Here is an 18,157-nt window from a genome sequence, read left to right as displayed (position 1 = left end):
TTTAAACTATTTCTACACGACTTACATTTGCAGCTCATGATTATGCGGTTAGTTTTCAATCTGGTTAGTTATCAAAACACAAATTAAGATTTAATAAATTATGATTGAGACTTATTTAAATCTTAACTGTAGACTCTACGAGTTATATAAAGCTAGTTATATTTCCGATGGGTAAATCTACTATTCAAAATACTCAAATCTTTATTCTATCATGGTCAAATTACATAATGATCATAGCTTAAAGCTATCCAGCTGAAAGTGGACTTCCAGTCTCGCCTACCCCTTTGGCACAAAAGCGTGTTTTATGTAATTTGTGCCCATTAAGAACATCCAGGGTCATAAGCTAGTTAATAATTCTTGTCAGCGAAGCGTGAAAGCTCGCTTGCTAACACGATGATGTACGAGTGCTCCCGAAGGAAGAAAGGGTTGCTGTGTATCGGTGAGTGATGGATGGCCGCTTTTGTCGCCGTCTTGACATTATCTCTGTTATGTAGTAGGTGAGGAACGTAGTAATGAACCCGGGCCCTGCCCTGCTATATGCCCTTACTATGTAAACTTCCAAAGCAAGTGGACAGATTCGTATGTGGACAAATTCTCAACTGGACAGATTCTCATGTGGACGGATTAGCAATTGGACTGGAAAATAAAACTAAACGAATTTAAGTTATAAAAAAATGAAGAAAATAATCGTACCTCACGCATCTCCCCCGAAAAGATGGGCGAGAACAAAATTTTGACCGCTTTTTGTCACGATCCCTGATTTTTCTTTATAAACTAATAATTTCATTAAATATTTTTATTCAAATTCGTCGGTCAAACTCAAAGTTAAGTAGGTACCAATTTATTATATTATTTTGTTTTATTTATATAGTTTTCTCAACCCAAGGTCAAACGTAAACTAAATAACTACATTTTTCAAATTCACACGAAATGCTAGAAACAGAAATGCTGAGCTGCTAGAAAAAAAAGAACTATCAGAAATCTCAATAATATTAGTCCTACATATATTTTTCAGACTTTTATGGTAAAAACCTACTATTTTATATTAGAGACAGTTATTAAAGATATATCGTCATTATAAGAAGCGTCAGTAAGGATAAAAGGGTTGTCGTGTATCCTCAATAAATGATGGATGGTGTGGAGCCTGAAACTACCTACTTACCTACAAGTTAACTAGACTTGTGCCGCTTAGTAACCTTAGAAATTAAATAATAAAAGTACCCTTCTTACTCCTGAAGATCTAGCCTATCTGTGCTAAATAAAAACGTTTCATTCATTCCAATAGCTTCTTTTTAAAATTGTAACTATAAGTACTAATGTCACATAATAGATATTTAGACTTTGAGAACTAATTATCTAAATAACGATAGAAAGCATTAAAATGTGAGTTGACCACCTGCGTAATGTGTTGTATTGGGCCATAATAGCATTGTAGAGTACAGTAGACTCTATACGGGTAGTTTAAAGCTTGACTCGTAACAAGGAAAATATTTTTTATGTGGCACACCCTCGCCTGTTGCAGTATAGGAGCTAGGAAGAATATTTTTATGTAGACTTAATAACATTTCGTCTAAGCTGATTTAAATAGGAATGCTTAATGTATATACGTCTATAATAATTTAAATTAATTTAAATAAGAAACAAAATTTTTGTAGACATTTCAATGAACGTTGAAGAAAATAAGTCTTAAAGTAAATTTTATTAATATATATTTAAAAAAAATATATATTTATTTCAAAAAAAGGACAAATATTTCAAAAGAACAATGTTTAAATTTTTCGTAGCGTGCGACGTAGACAGATAAAAGTTAATTTTCAGCATAAGTAGTATTACAGGATTTCGAATAAAGAAAATATATGATCGTTTTAGAATTTACATAAGAGTTCATGTAGACCCAGTTTTGTAAAACTAATGTTTAAATTACCCCTTCCTCGCTCTCATACATACATTTAATTACCCTTACACCTTCATCACAGGGTAGACAGAGCCACGTTCAGTGTGGTATGATTTGTGAGCAGAAGACTCCTATGACAATAATTCTCTCATCTTTGCGCGAAGCCAACCCATAAATATTCATTAGTAATTCAACTTCACAAATAAGTAGTCACCAAATACACTACTTATCCTGGAGTAACGACAAAATTTACTCAAATTGCATCTCCGAAGGGCGGGGTAATGTGAAAATTTAAAGTAAATCCCCTACCATGGGGATAATCGCATGCATTTGTTGCATTCTGCACTTTACTAGCACATTTCCGAACCAATATACACTTTATTACCATTCAAATAAGTCTATATTAGTTTGTAAATTCATTGCATAATAGCCATTTGTATTATTCCTTCCTTTCCAGCAATTTTGTTAGCTTTGTGTCCAACTTTACACTGCAGTGTGACAGGCAGACGGACATTCACTATATTAGCGCCATTATACAGTTCTCATAACATTGCATTTATGTTTTTTATTCGCATGAGGATTAAGTGAGTATTATGAGAAAAATTATAGTTGGTTTTACGCCGGCAGCGCTTGAAATGTTCCCACGGATTATAATGCACTTCGACGTGTTAACACCACGTATTAGCACCCAAATGAAGATACGGTTCAATAATTTGCTGCTGAGAAATTATTCGTAATTCTTTTGGATCACGTTTAGGTATTAATTTGAAATTCACTTAAAAAGAAAGTAATCTGATGTAGGTATTGTAACCATCGCATGCTTATCTACTTACGTTCATATATGTTGTCAAAGAAAATCTATCTGTCTTTTGGTATTTAATCTAATTCTGTTAAGTAAACAAAAATAAACACGGTGCCCCAAGCGACGCGTAATCCCCGATAAAACGCACAGAGAAAGAATTTATAGAATGTTAAATACAAAACAGAGGGCGATCCTTTATTCGCGACGGAGGCACCTTCGCAAATCGTAATCCTCTTAGAAAACATTTCCAATTTAAAAAGAATTCCACCTCTTATCCCTCTGAGGGACGCGTAAAAAATAAAAGGAAAAAGCGACGCGTGGGTACTTATATAGGTATGTATAACGCCGTGTTTCAGCCCCTCGATTCCTTACAGGTCGCTTCTTCCGCCGAGAAAGCATCTATTGAAACTCCACTCAGGCCGTGTTAGCTATCTATTTAGTATAAAAAGGGTCGGGAATTTCTGGAGATCCTTTTTTATCCGGAGGTGGACCCCCCTCCCCGCCTCCGCCCACCGCCCGCGCCTGTCCTATATCATGTGCTGATAAAATACAAGAAACGTTCATATTTACTTATTGTATTATTAGGTGATTTAGTTAAGTGCATTTCACTTCTTTTGGATTTAAACATTTTGCTTCTTGTAAAAACGCATGTAAAATCGACAAAAAATGGATAAAAAATGTATATGATCTGTGTGGATTCTGTTGTGAAAATTCAAATGGTGAAGTAATATTTTTCTATCGGCCGTTCTAAAGATGGTGAATTTTGAGAGTTTATTTTAGAGATCAGAACAAGCAGACGTAGCAGATCGTATTTCTAAAGATATAAAAACATAAAGGTAAAATATATCATATTTACAAACAACTCTGAAGAAAGCTCACTTTTACATCCCCGATGGAAAATCAACAACAAAAAGTTACATAAATGCAACTCAAAAGCAATCTTCCCATGTTCAAACAAATTAAATATCTTCAGCGGTGTACGCCCGCGGCAGATTCTCAAATATTTAAAAGGGCGGCGGAATTGGATTCCTCGGGCCCGCAATTGGATCACACGAGCGGTTACAGGCCCCCCGTCTCTTCATTCATGTTATTTCACTAAAATCAACTTAACGCAAATTCGATTTTATAGCCCTAAGTAAACCCAAATTTATATCAATTCTTCTTCGACATTTTTATCGGCCGTTCGGGGAGACACTTCCGATTTACGCAAGTCAACCGCACCCAATTTACTCCAAGTAAAACTGGCTGTCAGTCTCGACTATGCTTGAATGATAAAGGTTTTAAATATAAAGGAAGACAGCATATCGTCCCTAATGTATAAAACCGTTCAAACATACAAAATGCCACGGCAATGAAAATGGAAACACGATCCTAGGTTAAGAGAAAATATTGCGGAAAAACAGGACTCAGTCTTTATCTCTATCTAGACAGAACCAACAGTCGTGACTAGCTAATAATGACGGTAAGTTTCAGGGATAGTAATAACTTAAGTCCAAATAAAACATACCCAAGTTCCAAAAGTACCAGTCCGAATAGAAATGATAATTTGTTAACATTTTAGTTGCGGAGAATAGACCTAAAACCATTCTCGACAAAGCGAGCCTAGGACAACTATATTAAATACACCTGCGGCAAGGGGAACCACTGGCTTCACGTCAATCCTCCAAAAAATAATAGGCATTAGAGAGGAATCCACAATCCACAAGACGTCTCCGCGCCTGGGGAGCAGTTAACCCACGTACACGACCGGCGACTAGTGTTGTGGAGCCCTATGATGGATCGCGAGACTCACAAATATTACATTCAATCTAAAAGTTAATTTACATACATATGGTCAAGCCTCTTTCACGAAGGGGTAGGCAAAGACTACATCATCCACTAACACAATTTTGTTCGTTATTTGCATTCGTTTTTTTTTTTCATTTCACTATCTGTTTTAGTCGAGTTATTTACTAAAGGTTGATTGGCAGAGAAGCTTTTACAAAGTTTTTATCTATTGTAGTGCCAGTAGTCTTAAAATGATTTATACCCGTTTTGTATAGTTTTTAAGGGTGTTTCTATTTTCTACAGGTGAAAAATACCTATTGTATATCGAAATAATATTTTTGTTTATTACTTTAGAATAAAAACGATATAGTAAGCAACATTCTTGCAGATACAATAATAAATCTTAACTTTTCTTAAGAAATTGTTTCTATAAGGCACTACACTCATTAAAGGGAAATTCTTGAAAAACTCCTTGCTCAAGATAAGTGTAACATCAAAGACTCAATTCCATCACAACACTAAAACCGACTTTCACAAAGAAAATAGCAATCAAAATTTGATTTACCGCCACCCGCGGCCGTACATCAAACCGTTCTAATCCGCAGAACGAGAAAGCCTAAAATCTAAGGGGATCTCTCCAATTGAAAATCCTCGAGCGCCTTTAATATTTATGGCCGAATAAAGATACACGTTTCGTGAATAATATACGAAGGTAGCGTTGAAGGACGGACTTCAAATTCAATTTTTGTGCATTGGTTATTTAAATGTCAAGAAAATTTGGTTTTCCTTTTTATGTACCTTGATGATATATTTATTGTTTACCAGAACTTCTATCGCGTGGTTTTCAATAGCAGAACAGACGCTCTGTTTTGTGTAATTGTAGTGTATCTCTCTGTAAACCACCAGTCCTGGGTTCAATCCACGGTAAGGTCAAAATGATTTTTTTTCTTGATCTCGGTCTAGGATACCCGTATATACTCGTATAAGTATAGCTATTATAATGGATTATGAATCACACAGAAAGTCAAAATAGAACGAACACCTAGTAACATAAAGAATTCCCAATTCCCTCACAAACCTACCTTCGCCAAATATGTATTAGATCAGGGTATGAGATGCGGCCTCAATATTCAGTGGCATATAAAACCGTTGCGGACTTTTCGATCAGCCCAGACCGGAATATATTCCCGCCATCTATGTATGAGAGCAACCTCCCTAATATGATATGAAATTTCAAAGTCAGATCAGATCTGAAGAAACTCAAGTTTGGTTCAGGTTAAATGTTTACGGCGATATTGGATACTGTAAAATGTTGTTTGTAAAAGTTTAAAGCCTGTATTCGCTATTAATTATGCAGAACTGTTAGATATCGATAGATTACAACTAATAGAAATTAAATTAGTTAAAAAGCACCGGCACCAATAGAGAAAAGAATAGGACCACTCCATCTCTTTCCCATAGATGTTGTATAAGGCTACTAAGGCATGGGTTTATAAACTTAGGATGCTTCTTTTATGCGATGGACTAGCAACCTGTCGCTAATTGAATCTCAATTCTATAATTAAGCCCGCAAGGGTATATAGGTGTGATTGTATGTATGTAAAATAATAAACGAGCTAATTGAAGCAAGTGAAATATATAAGCTCCATCGAATTTATAAAGCAAAATCCAGGGTAAGAGGAAGTCTGAATGAAGGCCTATTTTGTAATAGGTAGTACCTTTGTTTTAATAAAAGTACTTGGGGTTATTCCGTGTATTGAATCATTTTCATTTAATCATTAATATTCATCTCAAAATTAATAATGCATTCACAAGGCATTAACCAACAGACATTTTGTACAAAAATACACCAAATTTGAATAACGAAAGCAAAAATCACTCAAAATTCAAATACCATCGCAAGCAGCACTAACAATAATGAAACATAAAGAGATGGAGCAATAAAAAAAATTACGAGCGTGAAACAAAAATGGTATCCCCTGTCTGGTAGCAATTTTGCATCGAGATCGATCGCCGAGGGCCCCGGAGGGCCAGGGGGTTGGTGAGCGATGTCGCGTTAGGGAGTTTGCATGGGGTCAGCATAAGCCGTTTCCGATAAGGCCCCCCGGCACACAACTTTCGGCATTCGCCCGTTGACTTGTATTTATCTTTTGAGATAGACTTGTTTCCAATGTTTTACCTTTGAACTTTTAAAGGTAAATAGAATTCACACACATTTAACGCGTACTTTATATTGATGATGTAGATTTAGTTTGCGGTACCAACTCGAAGCAAGGTAACGTTACGTAATACATTTATTATTTATTTATATTTATTTAAATTTAATGCGTATTTATATATTTTTTCTTGGCCACCTGTTCAGCCAAAAGGCAACGGTAAAGTACTCTTCTCTCAGCCATCGTTTTATGCATGTTTTTTGTAATAAATTTTCGGTAAGCAAGTATCCAATAACATTACCTCAAAGTTACTTTAAAACTACCTCATTGTATGTAATGTCCTAAAGTATTTATTTATGAATGCGCCGAACGCTCTTGATCTCAAAGAACTCCTTTTCACATGCGAAAACTTTTTTACTGAAAACATTCCGAGGGGTGAAAGGCTATTTGGTTTAAGCGACATTTTTGCAACTTTACAGGAGACCTATTTAATGTTCCAATTTTGGGAAAAAAATTCATAACAAAAAATCTTCTTAAGCTATTTTAATGGGGTAAACTTAATTGAAATTCAATTAAATCAATTGAGTTATTGATGCTATTACCAAATAAAACGGAGCTTTAATCGCAAAGATAAATGTCGCTTAATACAAATGGCCCTAAGCTCTTATTTTTCAGAGTATGGAAGAAAGATTTAAGTGACTATGCAGTTAATTTTTAGAGTGAGCTAAAAAGCATGAAGTGATATAGCCCAAAATTAATAGTACCCAGCCATTTATCTTAAGTGACAATCAAGTTTCAAATGACTGACCATCTAATTAACTTATGTGCCATATAAAAATGAAAATATAATGTTTGATGTTACATTTTTTTAAGTCTAATACTATCAATGGCTATTGAAACAACCCGCATAAATTTCAATCACTGAACATTTCAGATGCTTACGTTGAATAAATAAAAATACACACAACACAATATTATTTAAAGTATTTACTTAGAATAATAATAAAGTACAACAGTCTCTATGTGGGAACAATGATATTAATTCACTTTTTAGTCTTAAACAACGACGATATGTTTTGTGTAGCCATCATGTAAAATCAGTCTCAAAGTAGGAATATCAACTATAATTAGTTATTTATTCAGTTTTACGTGAGATTTGTCTTCCACAAACCTTTCCTACTAAAACAACTAAAAAAAGTTCTAAAATCTCCAAAATCATAATCTATTTTTTTAAATAAAAACTCAAACTAATCATTCTTATCACCAAATAAAGTTTTATTGACAAAGAAATATAAATTCAATAAAGGTTTTTTTTTTATAGAATTTAATTTTTTATTGTTATTGTATTAATTACTAGCTGTGCCTGTGACTTCGTCCGCTTGGAATAGTTATTTTGGGCATGATTGAAGCCCTCAAGGGTGAATAATTTTTCCCGTTTTTTTCACATATTTCATTATTTCTTTGCTCCTTATAGTAGCAGCGTGATGTTATATTGCCTAAAGCCTTCCTCGATAAATGGTCTATTCAACACAAAAATAATTTTTCAATTCGAATTAGTAGTTCCTGAGATTAGCGGGTTCAAACAAACTCTTCAGCTTTATAATATTAGTAGGTATAGATAAGACACAGGCATTGCTTGATAATAATTACAATACAATAAAAAATCACGCATTTACTTATTTCTTCCACTGTATCCTTTATGTCCGTATGCAGTAGAATATCCTTGGAATTGCAGTGTTGCAGGTTTAAGTATTCCTTATGAAATATCTTGGGTATAACCCCAGTGCCGCACAATTTCTTTAGATCCAAGTATTTGGCTTTGGTAATCGATAAACTGGAATTATATCTACGACTGACAACTTTAGGTTTCGCAATAATTTGTATTACTTCTTCCGAAGATTATCTTCCATTGGAAATTTTACTTTCATCTGATTCAGGTGAGATTTCTTAAATGTCGCTGTATGGATTTTGCTTATTTTACCAATAAGGTTACCCTTGAAATACTTTTCAGACATAGCATCAAAATTTAAGAAATCCTCGTGTGTCAGGTTTTCCACAATATAAGGTGCCGGTTCTTTTCTCGCTATCTGGCTTATTGTAGCCCATTGCGAAGGGGCCCATACAGAAATGTTTCTTACGGATTGCTCAATTGTAGAGTGAATGTTGTCTACTGGCATCTCCGCATGGCCAGGGAGAAGCATACTGAAATCAGTGACTTGTTCAAGATAAGAGGTACTTCCTAATGTTGTTACTATAGATTCGGTCGCGTCGCTTTCACCAATTACGGAAGGCGTATCCTTTTTCGAATTGCTGAATCAATGTTTTATACTAAAATGTATTAAGTGAAAAACCGACTCGTATTTATATTAACACTGTAAAAATGATTCACATTACATCACTTCATTTGTTTGTCCGTATTAAGCGACATACATTTAAAAAATAATGGGACGACTTTTGGTTTAAGTAGCACCACGTGTGAAAAATAGATGCAGCTGAAAGAGCTTAAGCGACATTCCATGTCGTATTTCGGTGACGGACAAATGGTTTAAGCGACATTACACCATACAATTGGTGGAAGTCAAAATGATCTAAGCTACATCTCCATAAACACTAAAAACAGGAAAAAAGGTTTAACTGTTATTGAATTATTTATCTGAGAAAGGTTAATTGGTTTATGTCTCGGTTCTTTTAATCATAGTATGGTTCAACCACATAACTTAAAAAAAAATGCAAAATGTATGTCGGATAAGACATTGCTATTTTGGTAACCTCCCAAAAATAGTATTGTATCAAACGCCAAAAAAGTCTTCTGTTTTTAATGAATCCTGCATCAACCGACGGAGAAAAATTAGCTGATTCCGAATATGTATATAACTCAATATCAGCCTAGATGTCGCTTAAACCAAATAGCCTTTCACCCCTCGATTCCATTTCATAGAAGTCTACGCACAGCCCAACACGGGCTTATCTGGCGTCCGACACTCGCCACTAGCTGCAGCGCGTGATCAGAATAATGCATCCCCGTCACTCCTCAAATTGAAATCATATTTATTTTCGTCCTATACTGTGAACACTGCTACACGCGCGATAACAGATTTTAGAAGGCGGCAAATTTTTGACGTCAGATAGAAACGGCCCCTTTTGAAAATTTGCTGAATTAGGTACGTAGTCCGTTTATACTTTTATTTTAAGTTACCTATAATGAATGAATAATCTGTCATTATGCGATAGCGAAGTCTTCTTATTTATAACAAAATGTAGGAATAGTAGTGATTCATGAAATAAGAAATCTTTTACTGTTCAGTCGTATCGTATGGTTATCGGAAGTAATGCAACATTTAACAAGTAATTAAGTTTTGCATCTTCACAAAGCTGACCCGTAAGTGCAACATAAAGGAGCTGAAATACTCCTGACTCTCACAGATATATTCCCACAGATATGTATGTATTACGACGAACTAATTAAGGAAATCTCACACACATCTCGACTTAACTATAACGACTAACTTAATACACTAAACTAAGATTACATTTAGCAGGATGAAAGTTAAGATTCAAAGATAGTGGCAGGTATCTAGCTCATCGCCTATGAGAAGACTCCCTTGATAGATTCGGAAAAGTTCACTTTGAAATATTTAAAGTCACACCATTTTCCTCAGAGTGATAGGTAGCCTTTGATAGATTGTCTCTGGTCTTTACATTTGCCAAGATTCCTGCATAGTTACTTATTTTTCTTTATTCACTTTATATAAAAACATACATACATACATACATATAGTCACGTCTATATCCCTTGCGGGGTAGACAGAGCCAATAGTCCCGAAAAGACTGAATGGCCACATTCAGCTGCTCTGCTTAATGATGGAATTGAGATCCAAATAGTGACAGGTTGCAAGCCCATCGCCTAAAAAAAAGGATCGCAATTTTATAAGCCTATCCCTTAGTCGCCTTTTACGACATCCATGGGAAAGAGATGGAGTGGTCCTATTCTTTTTCGTATTGGTGCCGGGAACCACACGGCACGCACGGCACTTATATAAAAACCCATCTAAAAATTCACAACGGTGAAAATTTTGAGAAGTTTTCTTAAAAATTATAAGAACAGGTTTATTCTAAAAGAATTTAGAAGAAAATCATCGATTACAATCACCATTCGCAAAAAGTATGGACAAGATTGCGCTAAGATCTTGCAGGGGCTCAAAGAACTCTCCAATTTTTTATCCAACTTAGGTTTACCAATATTTTTAGGACTTCGTCTGAAACATTTTGCCTGAAATCAAAAAACAACATCACCTGCTTCTTATGAGACTCCAAGAAGGTTTTTGTTGGAGCATCTACAAAGTTCAGGAGCCAAATAGGTATTTACAATTAAGTATGCTTCCAAACGTCGCCTCAAAGTCTTACAGCTAAACTAGGGATATTGGGATAACTAAAAGTACATCTCCAGCAGAGGGATTTTGCCGGCTGAGTAAAAGATAAAAGTTGTATCAACATGCGGCTTAAATTATACTTCTTAAAAACTCGATTAGAATAGCATCTCAAGTTTAAAGAAGTATACATAAATAGCCAAATATCCGTGCACTAAACGTTATTACAACAAACATTTTCCGGTCATTACTTTATGATGTTCACAGACGATATATCAGTCGCATGGCAGCCCTAGGCATGACAAATACCCTCTCTAGAGTTTTTTACGGAGGGTGTCGCAAAAAATGAATAAGGAAATTTACCTAATGTCTCCGATTCTTTATCCCCGTGTCCATTGTCGCGGGACAATGCTCTAATGGAGCGATGACGTGAACACGCGCACGCTTTTATTTCGCGGTTCTAATGCTGAATATGTATAGCACAATGCCGAGCAAGTCCCTTTCAGATACTTGCTATTGTGTGAGTAAAGATCTTTGCAACACTGGCGTAAGAGGCGATATTGGACTATGGATCTATCTATACCTATTCTTGGTGATTCACAACACACTTAAACCACATCATGTGTTAATCCCTTTATTATTTGCAGGACTCGAAACCATATTTCGCTGGAAGCATATAGATGGAAAAGTTCAGATATACTTAAATAATATATGTGATGTACCGTGTGGTTCCCGGTACCAATACAAAAAAGAATAGGACCGCTCCATCTCTTTCCCATGGATGTCGTAAAAGGCGACTAAGGGATAGGCTTACAAACTTGGGATTCTTCTTTAGGCGATGGGCGAGCAACCTATCACTATTAGAATCTCAATTCTATCATTACTAAACCAAATAGCTGAACGTGGCCATTCAGTCACAAGCCTGTTGGCTTTGTCTACCCCGCAAGGGACATAGACGTGACCATATGTATGTACTTAAATAATATTTATTTGATTATTTCGTTATTTTATCAGTTGATGATAGGGAGAAAATTACACTTTTATTTCGCGATGATGTTTTTTTTTCTAATTGAACAGTTGGTTAGCCAGACTACTCGGCAGATTTTAAAACATTGGCGAGTTAGAATTTTATAAGTACGATAATTTACATGAATCCAGTAAATACCTATACAATGTAATTATCTTCGATGATCATAATAATCTTTTACACCGATAGTCGCATACTCCCGATCCCTATTTGGAATTCGATTAGCGTAGTGGTATTCTACATATACATAATGTAGGTATTTAATGGGGATTTTTTATAACTCATAAGTGCATTAGGTGATTAAAGTTGAGTTTTGTTAAATTTCAAATTATGCTTATATCTATTATACATATACATAGGTAATGTGAAAAGAAACGCAAATTTCCTACTGTCGCCGATTTTCAATAATTTTGTTCTTGAATGTACCTAATAGACATTATTGTTGCTGTAACTTGTAGCCAACTTCAGACAAATATTATTATTATTATGATGGTCTCATTTCCTTTCTTCATGATTTTCCAGACCAATCAAACAATTACTTCAATAATGTCCTTAGAAATAGGATCCATCAATCATATTTACTGCGGTTCAGATTTTGGAAAACATTGTGACTATTATGTAAAAATTACACACATGTATTAAAAAAAAATTAAAATCTTAAATAACCTACAAAGACCTAAAACAAAGTAAAAATAATATTTATTAGGCTGATTTTGTAACACAATCCAGCCATAAACTATTGCCCTCTGATAGTCAAGTAATATAACTTAATTTTAAATATTTCAATCTCTGCAAGGTTTAACAATTGAGACTGAGGGATTACCTAAATATTTTTTTAAATAATTTCATCAAAATAATGTAATTGTTTTTAAATACTATATTCTGATTAGTAAAATTTAAAGTTTAATAATAATTAAAAATAATAACTAATTTAATTTTTCTTAAGAAATACAGCATTAATAATATAACCAACACAATTATAAATTATTGACTCACCTAAACACAAAATCTCTCAAAAGACAATCCAAAATAAACTTTAACTGGCCCGCACAATTCCAAAATATAAATTTTAATGCTTCACAATATTTCACCAAACTTATATTCAAGCCACTAATATTAGCAAGCACTACACCACTGTATTCAAATTACACAAGAGACAGGTGACCTCAGCAAATTTCAATATCCCACTGCGGAGAGATCCGAGGGGCCACCGAGCGGAGAATGGAGTCTCCTGCGGAAACATCCTAAAACTTACCATTCTACAATGCCATTGGATGTTAGACCCCACACCCTTTTTGCGCCTGTGCTAAAAAACGAAAGGGTTAAAGAACTTACCCCTTTTTTAGATCACCCTTCATTTTGCATCTCTTTCTTCACCCCTTTCTCACCGCAACCCTAAAAAACTGGCAAAAAGTGTAACGTTTGAATAATCTGTGAATGAGACAATAATACCTACTAATCAGTTATTTGTTATAGAAATAAGGAATAATCATAAATATTTAAATAACTTAAGTATCTTATTATGTAAATTAGTATAAAAACAATACTTACACGTAAATGTTTCCAGACACTAAAAGCATTAGGTAGAAAGTAAGTTCCATATCCATTAAACTAGCATCATAAATGCGAAAGTAAGTTTTTTTTTATCTTTTACCACTTTACCTACCTACCACCACTGAACTTATCTCCATGAATTTTTGCATACTTAATAGGTTTGGGCACTGATGGTACTGTTCACGCGGGCATTTTATATGAATGCGTACTACCAATGTAAATTGTAAACTTATGCAACAACGTATTTAATTTCTTTTTACAAAATGCAGAAGGAAGAAAAAGAATTTTGAATTTTGGTGTATTTTGAGTTTTTGACGTTAGCTGACATTTGAATAACGTTTCATTGCACTTGGGACGGTCGCCATAATGCTGAATCTGGCCTTTCAGATGCAGCAATGCAAGGGATATAGACCTGACTATATGTATGTATGTATGTTATTACATTATTTAATTTTGATTAAATTAAATAAATCAAGGGCAAACCTCAAATTTACAGGCAACTACGTTTTTGACAATTTCATAGATCTGTTTAAGTATTTGCGTCTGATAGTCATCATCCCATGTGAATGAGCTGATGATGGAAGGTACAACTCCTCAACGGTTAGGAGTTGAAAGAAAATTCTTACGAAGTTATACGTACATGTGAGGCTATTAGGTTGACCTGATAATAAAAAGTAAATCTCATTAACGTTAAGAATTTAGGTGAAAATGGATGCGGACAAATTTCGTCTCTTCACTTGTTTCCTTTTAGCTGTTTGTATGGGTAGTGTTAACACAAAATAAGGATTTAAAGGCGTGATGTTATTAATGTTATGCATGTATGTACATAATTATGTATGTTATTATGTATGTTAAAGAGACGACTGAAAGTTGTCATACAAAGTCTTTTTTTTTAAGGATGGGAAATCATCAAATGACCTCTCCCGCTCTGGGTGGAACGGTAGGGAGTGTCAGACTTTTACTGACTAAAACCCACCTCGTTCCTTCAGTTGCCCTTTGCGTTCCGGGGCCACGGTATCTCGTTAGAACTTTCCCGCAGCCCCGGCTCAGTTTATCCCGTTTCCACCCCTTGGGGGTTGACATTTCAAAAATCCCTTCTTAGTGCTCACTTATGTTACTAAAGGAACCTGTTCAAAATCTCAGACTCCTATACCGAGCGGTTTCGGCTGTGCGTTAATAAATCAGTCACCCAATCGCACCCCCTAAATCACGATTGGAGGGTAGTTTGAAAAAACTTATAATGTCAAACATATTTACTTGCCTATGTACGTGTTCATGCCAAGTTTCAAGTTTATAAACCCAAGGAATAAGATTTTTCATAGAAACGTTTTTACCCCTTTTCCCCCCCTTGGGGGTTGAATTTCCAAAAATCCTTTCTTAGTGCTCCCCTACATATCCCAAGGAACCTACATTCCAAATTTCAGCTGTCTACGACCAGTAGTTTCGACTGTGCGTTGTCTGTCAGTCAGTCACTCAGTAACGGAAGAGTTTTATATATATAGATAATGAAATGAATCAACAAAATAAAACAGAAGCCAAAAACATTCTTATCGCATTTTGCATGAAAAGTTGCTTACGTCAATGTCAAAGTGACATTATTTATTGGATTGGAGCAGGGAGTAGCAAAGTTTGACCTTATTTTTAGGCTTAATTTAATAAAATTATAATTTTTTGTATTAGCAACATAGTAAAATGACGCTATATCATTTTGGAAATTGTTTAGCATTAGTATATGCGCCATATCATATGGCATACAAATTTTCTGGAATGTAAGTATTGTATACGAGGTTATGTTTTGCTGTTTAACATACATACATATAATCTATCACATCTATATATCTTGCGGCGTAGACAGAGCTAACAGTCCTGAAAAGACTGAAAGGCCACGTACAGCTGATTGGCTTTATGAAAGAATTGAGATTCAAGTAGTGACAGGTTCCAGCCCATCGCCTAAAAGAAGAATCCCAAGTTTATAAGCCTATCCCTTAGTCGCCTTTTACGACATCCATGGGAAAGAGATGGAGTTGTCCTATTCTTTTTTTTATCCTTTGCTATTCAAACATATGAAATTAATCTCTCACTCTAATTTTCAGATCGGAATATGCTACATTTTCAAAATGTGTATATGCTGGCGGACTGTACATCTTCACGCAGCTCTGCAAAATGTTGCTTCTTGCCACATTCTTTCCAGATTCAGATAGCAAAGTTGATGGAGAGTATGATGTGTTTTTGGTAATTACTCCGTATTTTTTATCTAAAACTCTATTTCCCATACAATCTCAAACATACATATATCTGATTTTGAATCTCTCATGGTCTTTACTGAGTTATATTCTACGAGACACTATCGATGTCAGACTAGACTTTATGTTACCCACTTACTGATCATAAATATCCCAGGAAGTTGAAAACAACCAGGAGATAGATGACTGAACATTTCTTCATATATACCAGATTCCTTTTCATATTGACTTTTCTCACATCATGTAAATTCAATCTGTTAATCTTATGTTCTTATAAATCTATAAATATATTCTTGCGCTTTCTAGGAAATCTTAAAAGCAACAGTGGACTTTGCTGACCTGCTGGGCATATACTTTGCGCTGAATGCCGTCCCGGGGAAGGGTCACGCGAAGATTCTCACCGCAGCCATAGGATGGGCCAGTGCCGAGGTTTGTTACACTTTATGATATCTTACGAATATATTACGGCCTTCATTACTTCACATGGATGATACCTGATATTAAAAATTACTGAAGAACAAGTAATACATATAATACATACATACATATGGTCACGTCTATATCCCTTGCGGGGTAGACAGAGCCAACAGTCTTGAAAAGACTGAAAAGCCACATTCAGCTATTTGGCTTAAAGATTGATTGAAGTAATATAATTATGTAATGTAAACAGTTTATAAAAAAAAATCCTAGCCTGCCATAACCGCAGATGTCTTGCATGGCATACATATCACACTTTGATTCCTTATAGGGTAGACTGAGATAAGACTTGACAGCTATGGCAAATGCTAAGTGATAATGACGGAATTCACATTCCAATAGTAATTGTTTGCTGCTTCTAATCCCAACTTTAAGTGTTTCACTTAATAGACTTTTACGAGCTGCAAAGGAAGAAAAACAGTTGGCACACACTATGACTTTTCTTTATTCTAAATAATGGTAAATTTAATTTCACCAGGTATTAGTGACCCGCAGCATTCTACTGTGGGTGGGTGCCCGCGGGTCTGAGTTCGACTGGCGCTACGTGCGCGCGTGCGCAGAGTCCAACGTGTCTCTCATACAACACGCCGCCTCGGCCGCGCTAGTATGGCTGTGGACGAGGAGTGATCTGCCGAAGAAACATGCTCCTATTGTGGTCACGTTGCTAGCACTTACTCCGTTTAGAGGTTAGTTACTGACCATCAACAAGTCCTGTGTACTTTTGCAGCAACATAACCTCTACACTATTAATGTTGCAGATGAAAATTGTTACCAAATAAACATGCACAAGTTGTTACTAGTAATATCTCAATGGTTATTAAATAGGTCCATTACATCCCGCCTAATACTATAACCTAATTATAACCTGGATTAGGTTCACTTGTTAACAGAGTCTGTCTGCATAATTAGTTGATTTTCCAACTGTAACTCGTAATTCTGCAACCAGGACAGACATCTTTACAACATTGTTGACTGTGTCTATTCTGTAAGTGATAAAAACAAAATAATAGTGTGTAGGACAAATGCCAGGGAGGATTTATTAGCCAAACCTGTACTCTTCCATCCCTAAGCCATGCAGTCTTTTTCATATAGAGACGTATTTATGGAATCTACTCTTTCTCTACTAGTGCCGTGTGGTTCCCGGCACCATTACAAAAAAGAATAGGACCACTCCATCTCTTTCCCACGGATGTCGTAAAAGGCGACTAAGGGATAGGCTAATAAACTTGGGATTCCTCTTTTAGACGATGGGCTAGTAACCTGTCACTATTTGAATCTCAATTCTATCTTAAAGCCAAATAGCTGAACGTGGCCTATCAGTCTTTACAAGACTGTTGGCTCTGTCTACCCCGCAAGGGATATAGACGTGATTATATGTATGTATGTATGTACTCTTTCTCAGGGTTACTAGAAGACGCGGTGGGCAGTATTCTCGGGCTGAGTGCGTGGGCGCTGGTGTCGGTCCGCGCGCTGCACGCGGCCGGCACCGGGCTCGCCGCGCTCGGCATGTACGCCGTGTTAGCGCAGCAGATAGGAATATAAGTCCTATGTCAATGTGATTGGGTTGATTGCAATAAAAGTAATGCGTGTGTGGATGTGTTATTTATAAAAATTGTGATTTAAGATGTGTGTTGTGTTTTATTTGCTTCCTCGCGGCTTCTTTGTCCCATCTCCATGATATGTGAATAGTCGAGAAAAGGAAATTTGTTTGCATTTGGGACTTTTGCCTTTGCCGTAAATTAGGACAAAACTTTTGTAAAAAAAGAACCAACTCGCATCGTTATCCTCCTTTTTTAAGCTGTAACGAAGTATGCGTAGCTAAATCGAACTGCCTGTGCGCGATTTACGTTAAATCGTTTTCTCAAATATG

At 35.6% G+C, this 18,157-nt stretch overlaps 1 protein-coding gene across 1 annotated transcript; it reads left to right on the top strand.

Annotated features, from left to right (window-relative positions):
- The first annotated feature begins 15,158 nt into the window (after positions 1 to 15,158).
- On the top strand, positions 15,159 to 17,914 carry LOC106137282 (BOS complex subunit TMEM147). The gene is made up of 5 exons (XM_013338088.2): positions 15,159 to 15,336; positions 15,661 to 15,799; positions 16,117 to 16,239; positions 16,766 to 16,973; positions 17,690 to 17,914. Exons 1-5 carry the CDS (start codon positions 15,260 to 15,262, stop codon positions 17,827 to 17,829), a joined length of 687 nt encoding a protein of 228 aa, XP_013193542.1. The 5' UTR covers positions 15,159 to 15,259; the 3' UTR covers positions 17,830 to 17,914.
- The last annotated feature ends 243 nt before the right edge of the window (positions 17,915 to 18,157 follow it).

This window comes from Amyelois transitella, chromosome 14, assembly GCF_032362555.1.
Source record: "Amyelois transitella isolate CPQ chromosome 14, ilAmyTran1.1, whole genome shotgun sequence".
Classification (NCBI taxonomy): domain Eukaryota; kingdom Metazoa; phylum Arthropoda; class Insecta; order Lepidoptera; family Pyralidae; genus Amyelois; species Amyelois transitella.
Note: the sequence above shows the minus strand (reverse complement) of the source record. Positions and strands in the feature narration are given on the sequence as shown.